The sequence below is a fragment of the Ailuropoda melanoleuca genome, chromosome 4, assembly GCF_002007445.2.
Source record: "Ailuropoda melanoleuca isolate Jingjing chromosome 4, ASM200744v2, whole genome shotgun sequence".
Taxonomy (NCBI): domain Eukaryota; kingdom Metazoa; phylum Chordata; class Mammalia; order Carnivora; family Ursidae; genus Ailuropoda; species Ailuropoda melanoleuca.
Window position 1 is genome coordinate 40,265,330 of NC_048221.1, and position 21,098 is coordinate 40,286,427.

A 21,098-nucleotide genomic window follows, 5' to 3' on the forward strand; every position below is an offset into this window, starting at 1 on the left:
TCATGTTAGAACCTTTGCATGGACTGTTGACTTTGCCTGGAGCTCTCTTCCTTAAATATCCACAAGGTCAACTTGTTCACCTCTAAATCTTTGTTCAAATGTTGCCTTCTCGATGAGGACTGATCTTTTTTTTTTTTTTTAAAGAATATATTTATTTATTTGACAGAGAGAGACAGCCAGCAAGAGAGGGAACACAAGCAGGGGGAGTGGGAGAGGAAGAAGCAGGCTCCTAGTGGAGGAGCCTGATGTGAGGCTCGATCCCAGAACGCCAGGATCACGCCCTGAGCCGAAGGCAGGCGCTTAACAACTGTGCCACCCAGGCGCCCCGATGAGGACTGATCTTATTTAAAATGGCAATCCACATCTCAATCTCCCACACTCTCACCATATTTTGCTTTTCTTCCCCATTGCACTATCATCTTCTAACTTGATGCCACTTTCCATCTCACCATGACACAATGCAAACCCCACAAGGACAAAGAGCTCTGTCCATTTTCTTCCCTGAAAATGTGTGTTACATAAGAGATGCCAAAAATTGTCTGTTTAAGAATGAATGAAGTGTAGTGTTTTTTGAAGAAAGTCAGTCAAATCCATTCTAAGAAAAAGTCCTGGTCAGAAATTACTTTGCCTCTTTGTTGTGGGGGAACATACAGAGACAAAACAGCATTTTCATTAAAAAATGCACAAAATAATGGATAATCAAAAGATTAAATAAGAGAAGATAGAAAATACAAATTATCAAGCATTTGCTGCATTTATCTAGTTTATATCATTGGCTAACCACTACTCTAAGTAAGCAAATTCCCACAATGTGGTTTCGCTTGCCATTTGTTGTAAGATAGTCCCTGTATCATGAGCAGAATTTCAACTTTAATACATAAAAGATAGCCCATATTGGTAAGCAGAATATCACACTCACAAACCTTTTAACCTAAATTTTATAGAGATCCTAGAGGAGTACCAAAGTATGTGATGTACTATATATAATCAATGCTCTTTAGAAAATTGGTTAAGAGCCCAATTCTTCTCTATAATTATAAAGATTACCACTTCTCTAAGATTTTTTTTATTTTTTTATTTTATTTTATTTTTTTATTTGACAGAGATAGAGACAGCCAGTGAGAGAGGGAACAGGGAGAGTGGGAGAGGAAGAAGCAGGCTCACAACAGAGGAGCCCGATGTGGGTCGATCCCACAACGCCGGGATCACGCCCTGAGCCGAAGGCAGACGCTTAACCGCTGTGCCACCCAGGCGCCCCAGATTACCACTTCTCTAAATAACACTCTACATAAAATTTATCATGTATCAATTAATCCAATTCTTCCTTACAAATCCTTAAGGCTTTTTTATCAACTACCCAGAGAATCAAGTTGACTTTTAAATTGTTTTATGATATCTTAACATTTTAGCAAAATGGACACTGCTTTTTCTATAAATTTGTTCAAAAATATGTAAAACATTTCTCAAAAATGCCAAAGCAATCAATGCAAACTGGATATGGTGCAAAATTACAACTGAAAATTTTAAGCCATTGATAAAGTGACCTTGTTTTCTGTCGCTACACTTCCACTTCCTGCATATATTTTCTTTTGAATTAATTGGGAAATTTCAAGGTTGCTTTATGAAAGTTGATATGGTGAATAATAATATTGCTGTAGTACAATCCCTTTCATTTTGGTCCCCTCTACAACAATAGAACTCAAATCTGAAACTGTGTAAATGAAAAAAAGAATCCAAGAAAAGAGTATTTTAGTCTGGATATCTGTGTTGATCTTTCTCCACCAATCACTTGAAAAGGCAAACATCCATAAATACTTGGTCCTCTTTCCCTCAATGCAGATTAGTAGCAATCGAAGATAATAATTTAGGAACAGGATTGAGACATTACAGGGGAAAACCTATTTAAAAGAAACAAAAACTTTACTTTAAAAGTTGGAGGCTTTAATTTGTAATCTTACTATGAATTTTTTGCCATTTATTTTCATTTAAATATGTGAAGACTGTTTTAAGTTTGACATAAGAGCTCAAAAAACTACTCCAATATATGCATGTCTTCAAGTAACGTGTTTCATCTGACGATATATATGTCCTCATCCCACACCAGTTTTGTCCTCTTAGAAAAAAAAAAAAAAATGACTGGCTACTTTTGTAATTAGCTTCCTTCAGTATCGTAAAGAAATTGTGCTTAGGTAGAAAACTGGCTGTCTCCTCAAGAGATGGGAACTGAATTTTTTAGGGGTGAGAGGTGATTATCTCTGGAACTTATTTTCAGATGGGTAAGTTAAATAAACAAATAAAAGGAAACACACACACAAGGACACATGGACAGAACAAATAGAGTAGAATGGCATAATATTCAAATAAAAAACCAAATAGAAATGGCATGTATGTGTGCATTCATTATACTATTTTTTCAACTTTTTAGGTGCTGGTTAATTTTTATAGTACAAAGAAGGAAAACATTAAAGAAACCAAAAATCTAATTGTAGTATATATACCACTGTATTTAAAAAAATTTTTTCTTTTACTTCACCACTCCTTCAGCAAACAAAACAAAAAGGAAATATATCAAATAAGTTATAATAGATGCTTTCATATAAACAATATATGACTTATTCCTTTCTGTATTTTGTTCTAGATTTAAAATTTTCCAAAAATTAAAAAAGAAAATAGCCTATGTTAATTTTTGATTCCTAAAATAAATTATTTGCAAAAGGAAAAGTCATATTCTTTTTAAGATTAGATATGAAAATACTTGTGTTTTTTAAAACTTATATTCTCCCTTGTATAGTAGAGATTACAACTTTTAGCTCCTTTTGGGAAAAAAAGTCAAAAATTAACATTCTCAAATTCTGACGAACTGTTCTAGTTATAATACTACGGTAGGTTTGTATTATTAGGTATCCAAAATTAGGGAGTTGGGAAGAGAATCCTAATTTTCAGAAGAAGAAATTAAAATTTTCTTTCTGGGAGAAATATTTGTTTCTCTTTGCTATTGGTGGAATATTATTTCAACATTTAAAAATTATTTAACATATGACTCAAGTATAATTCTAACCTCAATTTAGAAAATACAGCTTATTGTTACCTCCTAGGCAGCCAATGAATGAAAGCAGGATCAACTGTTTCCATGACAACATCATCTTTAATTGCCAAAAGCAAGAGTAACTCTTGTCCAGTCTCTGATGAATAGGATGCTTTGTCTTCAGGTAAATCCTTTAATCTGTAAAACATATGTACAAAGAAGTTAGACTTGAAAAAAAAATGTTGCTTTAGAAAATAGATTTTCTTTTCATAAAACTGTAACATTCACAGTCACTCAAAATCCTAAAATGAAACAACTCTTTTGTGATACAAAAGAGAAGATGTTTGAAATGTAGTTACTTTAAAAACAGTTTATGGGGAGCACCTGAGTGGCTCAGTCAGTTGAGGTCCAACTCTGAATTTCGGCTCAGGTCATGATCTCAGGGTCATGAGATAGAGCCGTTTGTTGGGGTTTGGTGCTGAGAATGCCGCTTGGCATTCTCTCTCTCCCCTCCCCTTCCCCTGCTTGCACTCTCTCTCTCTCTAAATGTTCAACAATACTAAAATATTAAATATTAACATATTAAATACTAAAATTTTTGCTAGATAATGATTAGAACAAATAACATATTACCCTAAAATTCTAACTTTTCTCATTTTCTCTAATGATAACATTTTGGTGAAACTCAGAGTCAAATATGCTGATATCTTGCAGCACCATTTTCATTGTCTCTGAATCTCTAATAAGACATATAAATTATAAATAGCTTTATCAATGGTCATATTAAGCCTATTTTTTTTCAGAGACAATTGCAGAAAGCCCCCAATTACATATGCTGCATAAGACATCAAAAAATGCTAATGGTGGAAATTGTTCAGGCTGAGAGTCTTGCAAATGAAACAATTTTCTTCTTTCTTTCTTGAATTTTCATGTACTTGAATGTGCTGATTGAGAGAAAGTAATTACATGGATACCTTGCATCACTTTCAGTGGCCATTTGAAACAAGTTCAAGTGTACGGTCAATGATCAACTAGGCTAGATATACACACCTAAAGTTGGAGAATCTTTTCTGGACTGCTGAAACTCAGCTGGCTCCATACAGGGGAACTGACGATTGTGACTATCATCCACATTAGCAGAAAAGGTGTAAAACTCTGATTCAGTAGCTACTATGGATTGGGCCGTATTAGTTATTGCTGAGCAAGAGAGAGAAATCTCAGCTTTCTTAAGACAGTGGTAGTTTATCAAGGGATCCTGATTAGTGATGTGATGTATTTGATTGGAATAAAGTATGTCCAGATGACAATTTTGATAGTGAAAATATGACGACTTTGCAAGTTATGTACTTAAAACAATATATTAAATCATTCCTCTACTAATGCTGTTCTTGTGCACTTGTAATCTAATATATATTCTTGGGTGGGAAGTAAGAGGTGGGACTGCAACAAAAATACCAGGATTTGAGTATGACTTGATCCATGGGAATCTGAAACGTGTGGAAATACTACTGAGAACTACTCTTCTAAGAACTGCAAGTGAATAACTTACACCATCATGGGATCTATGGCCATCTCTCATTAGCTCCATTACTACAAACTGCATATATCTTGGGCTCCCCTAATACAAACACTGCTAAATGAATTCAAGTGCAAGCAGTCTACTTGAGTGGTGAAGGGCAAAAAGAGTCAGGGTATGGAGAAAGGAGACGGGGGAAGAAGGAAGCCAATAAACGTTAAGAAATAAAGCCACTAATTGGGTGGGAGCTTCTTCTCACTGGGGAAACTCTGGAGGTCCAGCCCAGGTAGAATGTATGCCTCAGAGTCATCCAAGACTTGTTTGGAGTTGCCCAGATTTATCCTTGCCAACGGACAAGTGAGCTGGGGTATTTATACACCAACTCCCATTAGTCAGCATTTGAAGACTGTTTTCAGGGAGTATTAACTACCCAGCACTTCTAACCTCTCCCTGCGGGAACAAAATGGCTTCAGAAGCCAAAAACATGCTTCAGGTAAAGAAATGCATATGCTGACAACAGAAAGTGATGTGTGCCCTGAAGTGATGAAAACTTAGAGGGTATGTGTGGGGCACATATAGTGTCTACTGCAGCAGACTCATGAACCTGAGAGTTTCTGAAGCCATATTCAACACTATCAGATCCCCAAAAGACTGAGGGCCAAAATTACTTAGTGACTTAAGTATACAAGTGAGGACACACATTCTGCTGTGATCAACTGTGACACCGCTCAAGCTCTTCCAGTGGCTGAGTGTCCCTACTTGGATCAAAGGCTTTCCGATACCAAGCCTTCCTTCTTCTATTTCTTCTCAATCAGGGACACATTTTGTGTCTATGATTGCTTTCCATTACTAACTTGAATGATAATTGAAATCATTCCAGAGTCTATTAACTTATAACTGACATCCATAAATGCCATAATCTCCTTCTAATCACACATGTAAGGAAAGTAGTCCAGAAATCATGAGAAGGGTAACACAAGCTACACAAACTCACACACGCAGGCACACACACAAAGTAGAGAAGAAATTTTAAAAAACTCTCAAATACAATGGCAATTAGTCATAAAAGGCATGGAAACGTTAAGTGCAGTGATACTATACATGATGTGGCAGATTCATAAAAAATTCGAGAGTGACTGCAAGATATAATAAAGTCTGGAGACAGTGGCTAAGTCTTGAACAGAGGAAAGGCCTGAAGAGTATAACAATGATAGAACTGGTATCTCCTCCTTCAAGGAGCTAAATCAAACTTGGAAAGAATGTGGTAATAACAAACAAAAAATAACAAGTAGTTGGAATTTTCAGGAAAAAAGAAGACAAACTTTAGCAAAGTATCTGTAGTACCATCATCATAATCATTATTAAAAAGCATTCAAGGGCACCTGACTGGCTCAGTTGGTAGAGCACACAACTCTTGATCTCAGGGTCATGAGTTCAAGCCCCATGTTAGGCATAGTGTTTACTTTAAAAAATAATAAATGAATGAATGAATGAACGACCTATTTTTAAAAAAAGCACAACTGCATAAATATGAGAGGCTTTTCTCTCTGTCATTATAGAAAACAAAATGTATTGTCTCTGTTCTGACATTGCAATGGAGAAAGAAAATGTTACAAACACTTATAAATAGGCTAAGGATAAAATTACTAGATTGATACTCTCTGAAGGTAGGACAGCAGCTCATCTATCATTGGTTGCTCCAATGTTCCAAACACCCTGTATACAGTAGTAGGCTTCCAAGTTTCAAGTTTTAATGTTTCTTGCTAAGCTTTAGGAATAATGAATAATTCAACTCTGGAGATTAAATCTTTGTACAGGACATCAAGTGAGTGAAAGCATTTCTATTAGAAGGAAAAGATCATTCACAAATTGGAATCTAGCCATCATTTGAAAATCACTTCAGGAAAATGTGTATAAAGGCATTAAAAAGGTGGTAACTTAAAAAAATGTTATTGGGGCACCTGGGTGGCTCAGCCAGTTAAGAGTCTGACTTTGGCTCAGGTCATGTCAGATCCCAGGATCTAGCTGGGTCAGGCTCCCTGCTCAGCAGAGAGTCTGCTTCTCTCTGACTCCCTCCCCACCCTCCATCATTCATGCTTTCTCTGGTGCTCTCTCTCTTTCTCAAATAAATAAATAAAATCTTTTAAAAACATGTTATCTTCTAGGGCACCTAGGTGGCTCGTTGGTTGAGTGTCTGACTGGTGATTTCAACTCAGGCCATGATCTCATTGGTCATGGGATCCATCGAGCCCTGCATCAGGCTCCACACTCAGCAGGGAGTCTGCATGTCCCTTTCCCTCTTCTCCTCTCCCCACTCACACTCTCTCTCTGTGTCTCTCTCTAAAATAATAAATAAATCTTAAAAAAAATGTTATCTTCCCAACAATGCATCCCAAAAGTAACATGCTAAATATTACTTAAATTTTAAAATTATAAATTTGTTGAAAGAAATTCTAAAGTCTTTTTGAAAACTCATTCAATAAATATTTATTGAGCACCTAGAAGGGACTGGGATTTCAAGACTCGAGGAAGGTGGAGGTCCAGATGGGGCTGTCAGGTCACTGATGATTCTTGCCCTCAGGAATTTCTTCCCATAAGGAATGAACATGATTAAAATCATTACAAAGTATTTATAAACTAGCCACTGTGAAAGGTGTAATATAGGGGTAGAAGTTTCTATGAAAGGCTCAGTGAGACTGGCCCTCATCAGGAAGCACAGGGAAAGTTCCTCTGAGGAAATAAAGTATAATGGAAGAAAAGAAGAGATTATATATAATCAGAGGTATGTATGTGTTAAAGGTAAAGGAAAGAAGAAATTTCCCAGCTATAGACAAATACTTGGTATGGCTTTGAGTTGGTAGAGAGGCTAGTGTGTAATCACTGTCTGGACCTTTTCCCATCAACTACCACCTCACCTCCCAAGAACCGGCCCAGCACCCCACTCCAACACCCTGGATCGACCACCTAAAGGGTTAATCCCTGGCTCAGCAAGGGACTTCTAGAATACTGCTCTAGCCCATGTCCCTTCTGATTGGTCAGTGCCCATGCCCTACTGCTGTTTAAATATTTTGGCAGTCAGCTCTGGACATAAGGAATAGAATATGCAAAGGCCTTGGGGCTTAAGGGTTCATGGCTTGTTGCTACAACAGAAAGAAAGCTAATGAGATGAAATGCAGGGGCCAGGTTGAGTGTGGTATGAAATGAGACTGCAGATGTATAATGTCTGATCTAGATCTTACATGCCTGGCTGAGAATATTAGTATCAAGATACAGCCCTTTGAAAAGTCACTGCAGTGTTAACCAGTAATTGCCATGATCGGATTTGCAATGAACATTCCAAATCAGAATATTATAATCGGCATCAGACTTAAAAGAATGAAAAGAAAACATTTTGCGACACATCAGTTCATTCTTACCTTCAACTTCGTAGAAATCAGGGGCTAGATAATATGAGGCAAACTATCTGATTTAAGAGGAGAAAAGCATATATTCTAATATTCTTATATATGCACACAGACACACACAAGCACACACAGAAACACAAAGAATAAGGTTTGAACATAAAATAAAATATCATTTAGGAGCATTATCTCTAAAAATTATGTTGCTCGTTTTTAATCAGTGCTGAAGTAGGGCATTGACTTTATAAATAATGACGGTAATTAATACAATCACGAACGGACTTCTCAGCATGGCCAAGTATTGTCATGGAAAGAAGGGACATAGAAAAGCTTGTCCCACTTCTGAAATCACCAAGCTAAAATAAATACAAAGGAAGCTACTGAAGCAAGACAAATACAAATTAAAATGTCATCTGCCATATTAAAATATTCTACTAGTCATAGGAATGTTTTAAATCAAAGAAAAAAATAGATAGCCTTTAGAATTTTCTCTGCTAATAGACATTTGCATCTGGGGGCTACAGCTTAATATATTCACAACACATTTCTCATGGCAATCTTTAAATAGCCCCCAAATTTAGTACATATTGACAACTGTACGATCTATTCTTAATGTCAGTGGAGCTAAAAAAAAATGCTAGACCTTGGACTCAAAACGGAAAATGCTCTAAATAGTTGTTCCTGGTTGCTCTAAAACAAGAGACCATTTGTGGCTTTTGTCACATACTTCACAAAATTGCTACTAAGACTGTGGATCATGAAATATTGATATATATTTATAATATTAAAAGTATATTGGCAACTTTGAATGTAGTCTTGGCAAATGCTCAGAGTTAAGTTCCTTTATATGGTGGAAACTTTAGGTGTGAGAATGATCTGGCTTCATTTGTATCAGAGTAATAGGCATTCTCTTTTCTAATAAGATAAACCCTACAGAAATTTTTTCTAGAAGGATTGCTTAACACATCTCTCATATCCACAAAAAGACAACTCTGACTCTGACATCTGAGAAACAAATCTCATTTGTTGAATATATGTTGTTCCCAACCCCCCACCAAAACCCTCCCCCAAAACTACCCTTGAGCAGGTTAGAGACTCATAATATAGTAAAACATTCAATTACTAATGGATAAAAGTTTGATGCCTATGGGTTTTGTATTATGAGTCTTCTAGAACTTGTATTAACTCACTATCATGGAATGCAACCATAATACCACAGCAGTCAACTAATAAATAAGTTTAAAGTCTTGATGAGACTGCACGTCCTGCCAGATCAGAAATCAGGCATCATTTACCTCCCTTGTTTTCATTCACTACCATCATCATTCATTCATAATCTGCTCATCTTCCTGAAATGTAGGTGATCCACTCTGCACACCATACCTCTTCCCTGCAGGAACTGAACTGGCAAGGATTGAAATTTACATGAACATTGGATTCCCAAGTCCAAGATTCTTGACAACTCCACACACATCCTCCCTAAGGTTCACAAATGTTCGTAAGGAGAGGGGAGCTTATAACGTGTCCAGGCTGATGATATCTTCACACCAGCAGGCTGAGTTTACAGTAGCACAATCAGCAAACACAGCACATGCCACCTGGAAGTCATCTCGTGCTCCCGAGGACCCCTACAGCACCTGACCTTCCTTCCTTCATGCTGAACATTTTCACCACCTTCCATTACGGTTATTTTGACTATGGCTTCCCTCTTCAACTAGACTAAGATCTGCAAAAAACAAAAACAAAAAAAACCAACAGTGATTTATAACCTGTTGTACGTTAAGACCCCTTCCGAGAATCAGCCAAACCTATGGATTCACCTACCTCTCTACCTGAATAGACACAGACTGGTATAACTTTTGTACCTAATTGTTTACTACACTGAAAAGAAATTTATTTCACATAGATATTTTTATATATATATATATATATATATATATATATATACACACACATATATATACACATATATATATACACACACACATATGTGTGTATGCAGGTGTACAAATATGCATATAAATGTATATGTATTTATAAATAAATTTCTTGTTTCTTTGTTCATGCAGAAATTAATAGAGACATCAAAATAGAATTAAATAGAAATACACAGAGAGAAAAGAAAAAAAACTTAAAAAATAAATTTTTGAGAAGACTACTGTTGAAGGCTTGACAAAGAAGCTGAAAGTATGAAGCTGTTTTTGGTTTGATGAGGCATGTCATCTCTGACATCCTGTTAATTTTTTCTTTTGGTCTTTTAGCAATCAGTGTACACAGGCAGAATCAGAACCAGAGTCACAACATGCATTCATCGAGTCGATGAGTCAGCTATATAAAAATGTTGCCAGAACACTCTGAGCAGCCTTGTGTTGATTTCAGAGCCTCCTTACTTTGTCCTCAACCCAAAGACATCTTCTCTGGCAACACAATGAGATCTCTCTGTCCTCAATTCAAAGAGATTTGCACTGATGATATGTCAGAAAAAATTACATATCCATTTTTCAATTGATTCCATGGCTTCCGCCAAACGTACACTGAACGGAAAAGACACAGCCACCAAAACATGCCAACCCATTTCCTGCTTCAAAATATTAGACAAAATGTCAACCCTTCTTAAGTATATTCCAGAGAGGGCTTAACTTCAATTTTCTTGCTTTATGTTAAGCTGCAAGTGAACATGGCCATTTCCAGGGCACGCTACTTTACAAACATCTCTCCAACAATGAATGGGTGACAACTTGGCATGCAATGCTAACCCTTGTAATATGTTGAGAACAATACTTTTGTTTTGGAACAAGTCCAAATTTCAAAAAAAATTCTGGGATTTTCTAATGCAGCCTTCATCCCTGAAAAACATAGACACTGTCTAATGTTTTTCTCATACAGTCAGACCTAAGGTGCCCTTTTGGGATTTTTTATTTTTTAATTTCATCCCTCTGTTGAAAGGAACCTTGCCAGGGCACCTGGGTGGCTCAGTTGGTTGAGCATCTGGCTCTTGATTTTGGCTCAGGTCATGATATTGGGGTTGTGGGGTCAAGCCCCACTCAGACTGCTTGCCTACGTCATCTGCTTGGGATTCTCTCCCTCCCTCTGCTCCACCCCTGTCCCATCCCCCAGTCACATGCACTTTCTCTCTCTAAATAAATTTTTAAAAAGGTGGGGGGCACCTGGGTGGCTCAATCGGTTCAGAGTCTGCTTTTGGCTCAGGTCATGGTCTCAGGGTCCTGGGATTGAACCCCATGTCAGGCTTCCTGCTCTGTGAGGAGCCTGCTTCTCCCTCTCCTCACCCTAGGCTGGTGCTCTCTCTCGCTATCCCTCTCTCTCTCAAATAAATAAATATAATCTTTAAAAGAAAAAAAAAGAAAGAATAGTAAAAAGGGAAGGGAAGGGAAAGGAAAGGAAAGGAAAGGAAAGGAAAGGAAAGGAAAGGAAAGGAAAGGAAAGGAAAGGAAAGGAAAGGAAAACACCTTTGTCCTAATTAAGGGACTTAGACTTTAGGGTCTCACCACATTTAATGATAATAGGAAAACTAAACAATAAGCAAATTCTATGACATATTTTTATCCCTGACATTTTCCAAATTAAACAGGAACAAAATGAACAACGACAAATTTCCATAATTATAAATGCTGCATGAGTTTTCTTCCCTTCTTATCAAATGGGAAATTACTGTAGACCTCACGACATGGTGATGAAGAGCAGTGCACCCTTCCTAAGCCTGCATGACAACATTCCTTGCCATCATATGTTTATTTAGAATTTTAAAATAGCTTAGTAACAATATGATGGAAACGTTTTTCTACAAAGATGATTTTCAAAATCTCGGAAAGGGAAATGAATAGTAACATAATAACCACTGCCTTTTATTAAGTGTTATTTGCCAGGTACTGCTTCATACATTAACCCATTTCATCCTCACAATAATCCATGAGCATTCATTCTATTATCACCCCCATTCTTCAGATGAAGGGAGACACAGATCGGTCAAGACATTTACCTCCACTCCAAAATGATGACGGATGCTGTGTATTTTCTGTACATATTTTCTTCGGATTATAGGTGTGAAATGGAATGCTTACACAATAGGACCATTAGGGAACCATAAGGACCATTAAGGAACCATAAAGTATGAGCCGATATTTTATATATTTTTAAAACTCTGTATTAATATAACAGGCGACTGAAGTAGTTCTTTAAGTGATAATGCAGCAAGTTTCATTAATTTTTTAAGAAATTAAATTTCTTTTATCAAGGGAAAGGACAGGGCTATTTAAATAAACAACTCTTCTGCTTGATTTCAAGCATATGCATCGTGATAACACACCATCCCTGTTGCAGGCACGAATTAATAATAATTCAGCAACCCTATTTAGGATTAAATCAATATATCTCCAAGACACATGAAGTCACAAACATAAGGTGCAAAACAGTGTGTGAAAAGTAGGATACTTTTTGTATGGAGACAAAATGCAGATATCTGTATATATTTGTAAGCATGGAGAATAGGGAATGTGAGAACTGAAGAGAGCAGCAATTCCTGTGGAGGAAACTGTACACTTGGGAACAGGGACTAGAGGAATAAAATACTTCAACATTATTATACATTATTATAGATTTTAAAATTTCTCCAGTGCACATATATTGATTTCTTAATACAAAATATATAAATACAAAACATTAACAATTTTAAAAGAAAAATTTACTCCATTTCTAGCATGATAATAGGTCAAAAACATGTAAATAATTTAATTATCAGAGTCAAGTAGAAAAAGGAAAAAGGGGGTTGAAAAGTACTAGAAAGAACATTCTGGCATTCAATAGGAACTCTAGGTCTGCACACCCAGCAAGGCCGTTCCATTCCTTCCCTCATAATTTTGGATGAAGGAGAACAGCATGTCAGGTACAGACATAGAGAAGGTAATTTAAAATAAAATATCATCTTTGCCCTCAAGAAGCATGCTGATCCAGAAACATTCTAATAAAAGAGTCTGGGCTGGAGAAGAGGAATCTGCAACAGGATATTAATGTGAAGTTCCTTCAGTCACCCAGACACAGCAGGTGTCACATCCCAAACCAAAGGGAGGTTCCAGAACAGAATGAGGAACAACTTTTCAAAGGAGATACTGCAAAACCATTTGTCTGCTTGTTCACATGAGCAAACCGATTTCAGGAGACGAAGTGAAGGATCTGAAAAAAGTTTCTTTGATGAGAATTCTGGTAAGTTCCAGCCCCCTGGGGGCAGGAAGAAGGGTACTTCTTTTCACCTATGCTCTCGGGACTCCAGAGAGTGCTGCGTGCTGGGGGATGCAGTGGTCTAGGACCCCACTAAAGAGTAAGAGCACCCTGAAGCAGAACAGAAGATTGCCAGTTGGGAAGGACGTGGATCTTAAGGATGACAGGCGCAGAGTGCATGGCATTTCCTGGGAGCCAGACACACACGGGAGTACATGGGGAGAGGCAGTACCCTACACCCCAAGCAGGAGTGGGAGGACACCTGCCAGAGGGAAGCTAGGGTATCTCTGGACTTCTGGTGGATGAGAAAGTAGGAGATGACAAGGTCAGGGTGGGAGCGTATCACCATAATCAGAGACCTGAGGGAGGAACATAGCCAAAGGCTGGGTATCTCTAATGAACCCATGAAAGAACCAGGGAAAGAAAATAGCAGTTCTACATTACTGGCGAGTGTCAAGTGCCATGATCTTAAATCAATCTATTGGAATCCATCAAGTCCACTGGCTGGCCTCTTTCTTCTCTTCCTGTGTAAATCACTAAGCCCAACTGGAATTAGGAAATTAAGGGGAGGGGGGTGAGGACATGCTAGGTAAGAAGGGAAGCTGCAGAATTCTTTCTCTGACTGCCAACTTCCCCTCTCCAGAAGCTGAGCACTAGAGGGAGATTAGTTTTGTCTCCAAATCAAGTTCTAAGATTTAATATTACACAGGACTGGGCACTTGAATTTTTTGATCAAAATTACATCTGATATCTAAGTATCATCAAAAGTACAGTGCATAGGGTTACTGGGGTTTTCATGCAGGAGCAGGAGAGGACTCCAAGGAAAGAATCAAAGCGGACAAAGAGAGACAACGAAGTGGCCTTACGGTATCAGCTCACGAGCTAAACCTTTTCAATGTACAGTTAAAGATAAGAAGTATGACCATGGTTAGAAAATGAGAACACTCCACAGGACATCCTAGAACAGGTGGCATCTGATGTAATTCTTAAATTAAAATGGGCTTACCTAGGAGACAAGGAAGAGGAGAGGTATGGGAGAACATAATAACATCAGAAAAACCCAGCACAGTAAGTGATTCATGGGAGCAAATGAAATGACTCAGGGGATGTCCAGAAAGCACTGGGCTGAGAGAAGGATGGAGAAGCCCAGTGTTTAAGATGTAAGCAGAGGAAAATGAACTCTCTGTGGACAGAAAAGGACCATGAGAAGCCCAGGGCAGCCCATGGAAGGACTGCATTATAAAAGCGAAAAGTGCATGCAAAGTGTGTAGTTTTGCGAGGGAGTGATGGAGAGCATCTTGAAACACTGACTGCCTGGGGCTGGGAGTGTGAATACACGGTGACTGTAAATGGGCGAGAGGGTTCTTTCTATGGTGATGGAAGTATTCTAAAACTGGGTTATGGCACTGGGTGCCCAACTCTGTAAACTTACTAAAATTCACTGAATTGTACACTTACATGAGTGAATTTTATGGTATGTAAATTTTACATGAAGCTATTTTTTAAAAATACACAAATAGGGAGAGAAAGAATGAGAATAAGACAGAATGAGAGAGAGAGAGAGAGAGAGAGAGAGAGAGACTGTGAATCAAGTCCTTCAACATGCCTTTGGCGATGTTATCGTGCCAGGCTCAGTGAAGTCCTTGTGAAGCTTCGGCCACATCGTGGAGGGCAGAAGTGTAACGAGAGGGCAAGGAAGTGGCTACAGCAAGAATCAGCTACTGTTTCAATAATTTAGAATGAGAGAGACAGGATAGTGGTTGGAGATGGGTGGAGGGTCGATGGAGAGTCAATGAAAGCTATTTTTAAGTTGGAAAATTCTTGAGCATATTTATAAACTGAGGGGAAGAACAGAAAATATAGGAAGGAAAAGGTGTGTTTTTCCAGAGGAGAGAATCTTCCTGGAGTTTACTTGCATGGTATTGATTCTGCCTCAGCCGAATCACATGAGCAAGACTGAAGGTATAGAGTGAAGAGGAAAGAGAAGGGATTCACCACGATTCAATAGCTAAAAGAGAAAAGACAGGCTGGGATGGAGATGTCTCATGTTGGACTACACCAGGCTGGGCTCTGTATCCAGGGCTCCAAAGCATCAGAGAAACACTGATGCCTGGCCAGGGACCAAGTCCTCACCACGTCCTGTCTGCCAATAGTTGTACTGTTATTTTCATAGGTAAGTTAATACAGAAACCATGCTCTGATCTTACGGAGTCACTTCATTTTAAGGAGTTCTAAAAACCAACTGCACCACATCACGCTTCCTTCTTTTACATCACAAACTACTCAGGCAGCAATTTGAGTACGCATTCTATGTAAACATTCTCAAGGCACTCAAACATTTACAAACACTAGTAACTAAGTATGATACTAATACAGCACTTCGGAGAACACTAGTAAGTAAATATGATACTAATACAGCACTTCGGAGAATCCCTTTATCCCCAAAACTTCCAAACCATCACGCTGGTACAATGGGTTCTAGGTAGATACAAATGGAAAACACTAAGTACTTAATGTGTGCCAAGCAAGGTTCTAAGAACTTTACAAATGTAAACCTTTGTACTATAACCATCCCCATTTTACAGATGAGGTAACTAAGATGGATAAAGGTTAATTAACACGTCCAATTTCACATAAATGACCCTGCTGAATTCTGGTATTTCTAAATTAATCCCTAGTCGTTGTTATGCTGCCTAGTCTATAATTGCTTTACTCTAAGACATGGCCGGAATGCGTTTCTTGGAAGCTTTAGATCTCTGATCCAAGGTTAACTAGGCAGACATACCAGGTGAGGTGATGTGCTCAGGCTCTAGGACAGTGGTTCTCAACCAGAGGTGATTTTGCCCCTCAGTGGACATTTGCTGATGTCTGAAGAGGTTTCTGGTTGTCACAACGGGGGATGGGAAGGCTATACAGATATACCACTGGCATCTAGAGGGTAGGGGCCAGAGAGCGGAGTCACTGAACATTCTACAAACACAGGATAGTCGCTCACAATGAGAATTATCCACCCATGAATATAAACTGTGTCAACATGTCAACTCTAGAGCGGTTTGGCATCAGAAGACCCCAAACCAGCTTCCATTAGCCTGGCTCCTCACTGCTCACATCTTTACAGAAGAAAGGCCACACTTCAACCTTCATGTGTCCTGCTCTCAGACAACCAGGAGCCTTGGTGGAAAACAAAATAGAAGACCATGGTGGCCCTACTTTGTAAAAATAACTTTTTATTACGAAGCCCTCTAATCACATACAAAGTAAACAAAATAGGATAATGAATTCCCATATACTCATGATTCAACTTCAGCAAATATCAGACTCTGACGTTCTTGTTCTTTCTGTAGCTCCACTCACCCCGCCTCCCATTTAATTATTATTGTTTACTTCAGGTACAATTGGCATACATTAGAAGAGCTGTACAATTTTTAATACAGAATTTTGCATATTTTTATTGTAAAAGCAAAGATCTTTCCATTGTAAGGTAAAATATGAATATGAAGATGAATGTATGGCTTCATGAATTATTATTAGGAAAATCCCTTCATATCGTGGCCTCATTTTAACAGGTGTCTCTTCTCACAAGCTCCATCAGGCATGACTTCCCTGATATCTAGCTTCTAAGTTAGTGTTTCCCAAACTTCAGGTTATGTTTCATTTGGGAGACTATGCACTCATCTTTTGTTTGTTTGTATGTTTGTTTGGGGACAAATGAAAGAAGAGAAAATAGTTATCAAAATGTACTGAATTTAATAAGGGTTAGTACTGGTTTGTACAAGGATACTACAGAAGTACAATGTATTAAATAGCGAGCCCTGAGATAACTATTATTTCTCAGTAATGGTGGTGGTTAAGAATAGTTAAAAATCATGAGAGTAGAAGGAACTGTGGTCAAATATGGAATATGTGTGCATATTCTATGTGTGTATGTGTATATAAATATGTGGCATAAACATATCTGTATGTGTATATACACACACATACACACACAAGGTTATATAACTCTAGGCAAGTTACTTGTTATTTAAACCTCTTTTGCTCTCAAATTCTGCATCTGTAAAATAGGGGCAGTAGAGATGTACATAATTGGTTTATTGTAAGGATTAAGTAAGATTGTGATTATATGCTGAGCCAACTCCTCAGTATTCAAGACGCAGTAGTTACTGCTATTATTTCAAAGAAATTAAACATAAGTGACACCTTGAAAAGAGAGGAATCAAAGACTTGAAGTACTAACTCAAACATAGGTCTCTAACTCATTTTAAGGAGACATTACCTGCTTACATCTTTTAAAAAAAATACCTGTTCTGCTTAACTGTGTTTTTTAAAGTTGCTTTATCACAATGAAAGGAGTGATTTTGACACCTTTTGAAAATGCTAATCGTGGCTATGAATAGTTATCTGCTTAGAATTCACACCTATTAGGGGCTGTATCTAGGTGTATAAAACATCCACTCTATCAACACAGAAGTGTAAATCTAAATTGAGGCAAACTGTGATAGAAGCTTGAATTTAAACCCACAGCAATTTCAGCTGAGGAGACAGAGAGAAGAAAAGTACCCTGGCTCCTTCCCCTACCACAACAAACCTTTATTTGTTTCATACAAATAAATAATGGCTCTGATGAAGCCTACACACCACAGTGGTGGTGGGGGGTGGAAGGATCCTCAAACTAACTGCCCATATGGAATAATCTGGAATGTACATAAGGACGGGTGGAGTCTGAGCACAAGAGCGTGTGTGCCTACGTACCTTAGCCTTGGGGGCTGTCCATGTGGTGCCATATGAGCCCAGGGCTGCCAGACACTCTTGATTTTTTTTTTTTTTTGGAAGATGCTGGACTTACAGAGTTTTATAGATGTCCCTGTTTTCGAACATTTCAAACTAATTAAAAATACAACTTCAAAACATTTGTGTTGACCAAACAAAATATGTCTGCCATTTACATGCAATCCATCTTGAAATCTCTGACCAAAATGCACTTTTCTGCTTAAAAATTTTGAAAAGCATAATTGATTACTCTCTTGCTCCTGAAGAAATACACAACACTGTATATTAGAAACACTTCTGTATTTTGTCTAATCAGAAATACAATTTCCCTATCGTACACTCGAAATTAATATAACATTGCATATTAACTAACTGGAATTAAAATAAAAGCTTAAAACAAAAACACACAAATTCTTTTGAAAAAGTTTTGTTTTGGGGAACTTGGGTGGCTCAGCTGACAGCTCAGGTCACGATCTCAGGGTCCTGAGATTGAGCCCTGTGTTGGGTTCTGCAATGGGCATGGAACCTGCTTAAGATTCTTTCTCTCCCTCTGCCCCTCCCCCTCACTGCTCACGTGTGTGCGTATGCTCTCTATTGTTTTATCTTTTCATTGGGGGAAGTGAAGTGTGACAATGAAGGGGAGGATGCATCTTCCCCATGTGTCAAAGGAGAAAATGTCTGTTATGCAGAAAGTATTCCATTGTATTCAACAAAATGGTTCTCATCCACCCACTAATGTGCTGATGTCTAACAACCAAAACTTTACAACCAAAGCTCAGAGGGCACCAAAGATGGTGCCCACATGGGAGATGAGATCAGTTCTGTGCACACAGGCTGCCTCAGGCCTCAAGGAGCCTCTCATCTCTACCCCAGCATACCACACAGATATTAGCATTTTCTATGTGTGCCCTTTGTGAAATATTAAGAAAGCACTGGTAACTCTTGGCAAGAAAAGTTTGAATACCTAATGAAGACCGTGAGGAGCAAGTAAAAGTTAACACATTTCAGTTCACTCAACAGTAATCTATCTATTTTCATTTCCCGACACAGACAGATTTAGGGGGTGGAACTGAATTCACCAAAAAGCTACATGTAGATTTGTAGGTAAAGGCCCAACACTGAATATCAGTGCTGCTTCTTCCATACCCAGAATTCTGCCTGAAAACATTTATGACAAATACACTAATACTGGACCCTGCGGTTTCTGGTTGGTTTAAAGCACACATTCTGCTTACTTCTGGCTTCTCTAGACCCTCCAAATAAAGGACCGCTCCGTGGACACTTGAGGTTCTCATTCATTTTGTAGGACCAGAAAAAAGTTCCCTTCACCAGGACTTCATAATCCAGAATGACAAAAACAAGTGAACTTTCCACGAATACATACTTGAATTTTGATCTTATACTCAAAATAGCAGGACATTAAAGAACCTGGCAGACATTCACAGTTAGTGAAGCGTGCCCCATGGGAAGGGCATGGAGCAGCCCACAGTCCATGCGGTGAAAAGGGTCAGGTGTTTCTCACTTCCAACAATAGCTGCTCACCTGTTTGTTTTCATGTTGGCAACTCATTCTTGTTTCTAAACGCAGAATTGCTCTAACAAAACCTGCCTTAGACAAGATGTGGCCTGCAGGCTGGGAGTTCGAGGTTTCTGAATATAGCTGCAGGTGAGGAACAACAGAACAACAGTAATAACAAAATAAACCTCTTTTTTCAAATAAAGATAAGCTGCCCCGTGCTCACTTTCTGCATCCCCATTTCCGTGCGCATCCCCGCTGTGCACCCGAAAGCCCGTCATGGTGCTTGCCTCACAGCAGACGCTCAAAACAATATGGCTGAATTCATGAACAGCAGACTTAGGGCCATAGTTGCCACACTTGGCTCCATATCAGACCATCTGGGGGAGCTTTGCAAAAACGTTGATCCCCCAGTCCCAGTGCAACATAATTTCCAGGCAACAGGCCCAGAACTGTTGTTGTTATTGTCGTTTTGTGTTGTTGTTGTTGTTTTAAACTTCCCAAAGTAATTCTGCTGAAGGGTCACTGGTGCCTTCCAGAACCACTGGCCAAGACACAGTGAGCTTCCAAGTTCCAGCCCTAGGTGTCAGTACCAAGACCGAAAGGTGTCTTTGCCTCCGGGGCTGTTTTAAAATTTTTAATGTGAGTTTAGCTTCCCTGAATCTCCTCCTTTTGCTGGTTCTGTGATTCCTTGTTCACAGGGAAAGAGGAGGCAGGATGGAAAGCTCAAGTTGTTCCCCCAACGCACAGGATGTTTCCAAAAAAGCACTGAGAAGATTCAACAAAGGCCTCAGCTGGAAACACATTAACAGAAAGAATTTCCTTCAAGACTAAAAACATATTTCCCAACTAGGGAGGCATGGGGGTCTGGAAGTCCACAGAGAAGTAGCAAGCCTGATGAGAAGAGCAGTTACCCGGAGTTCCCAGAAAGGTCGACTTGGGAAAGATTCCAAGACAGAAAGGAAGGGACACATGGAGACAACCTGGAAGAATGAACCATCTACATAGCCCATCCTTCCAAGTCTTGCTCATTCTCAACTCACTTCACATTTCATCGGCTCTGTGAAGACTCTGGGAAATAGAACAGGACACCTGCGGAGGCAGAAGGAGGGTTTGCCACTTCAAACAAACAAACAAACAAACAAACCTAAATTGAATTATAAAACTATAGGAAGCAGGTTTTCTTGTACCCTAAGAGCTTGTGGGTTGCAACCAACCTCTGGCCCCTGACTACTGGAAGGCTTTTTACACAAACTTAAGGGGTGATACTTAGTTGAAAGGATTTTGTGCAGATTAATTAGTAACTGTTTGTGAAACACTTTGGTGGGTGCAATAAGGATGCGCTTTATTTTGGTTACATAATCTACTAATTTTACAGTCTGAAAGCAGAGTGATTAAAGTTTGATCACAAGCTAAGAAAGCCGAGAATGCTGATCTTCACTTAAAATTCTCTCCCCATGTATTCCTCCCGAGCCCAATTACTTCCAGGGTCAGACATCTATTATTTTATGTAGCAAAACTGGTGCTTGGAAACATATAAGATAGATTCCGATTTATCATAATAAAAATCTTCCTATTTAACGTTCATTTTGGAATCTAGGTTATTGGAGCACACATATTTGAATAATGTTTATTATCATGT

General features: G+C 38.5%; 1 protein-coding gene across 1 annotated transcript in view; it reads right to left on the minus strand.

Moving 5' to 3' along the window:
- CNTN3 (contactin 3) overlaps window positions 1-21,098 on the minus strand; it is a 331,370-nt gene that overhangs the window by 242,206 nt on the left and 68,066 nt on the right. Inside the window, exon 2 of the mRNA XM_034658650.1 lies at window positions 3,089-3,223. Within this exon, the coding sequence (XP_034514541.1) occupies window positions 3,089-3,143 (55 nt within the window). The 5' untranslated portion in view covers window positions 3,144-3,223. The remainder of the gene's footprint in view (window positions 1-3,088; window positions 3,224-21,098) is intronic.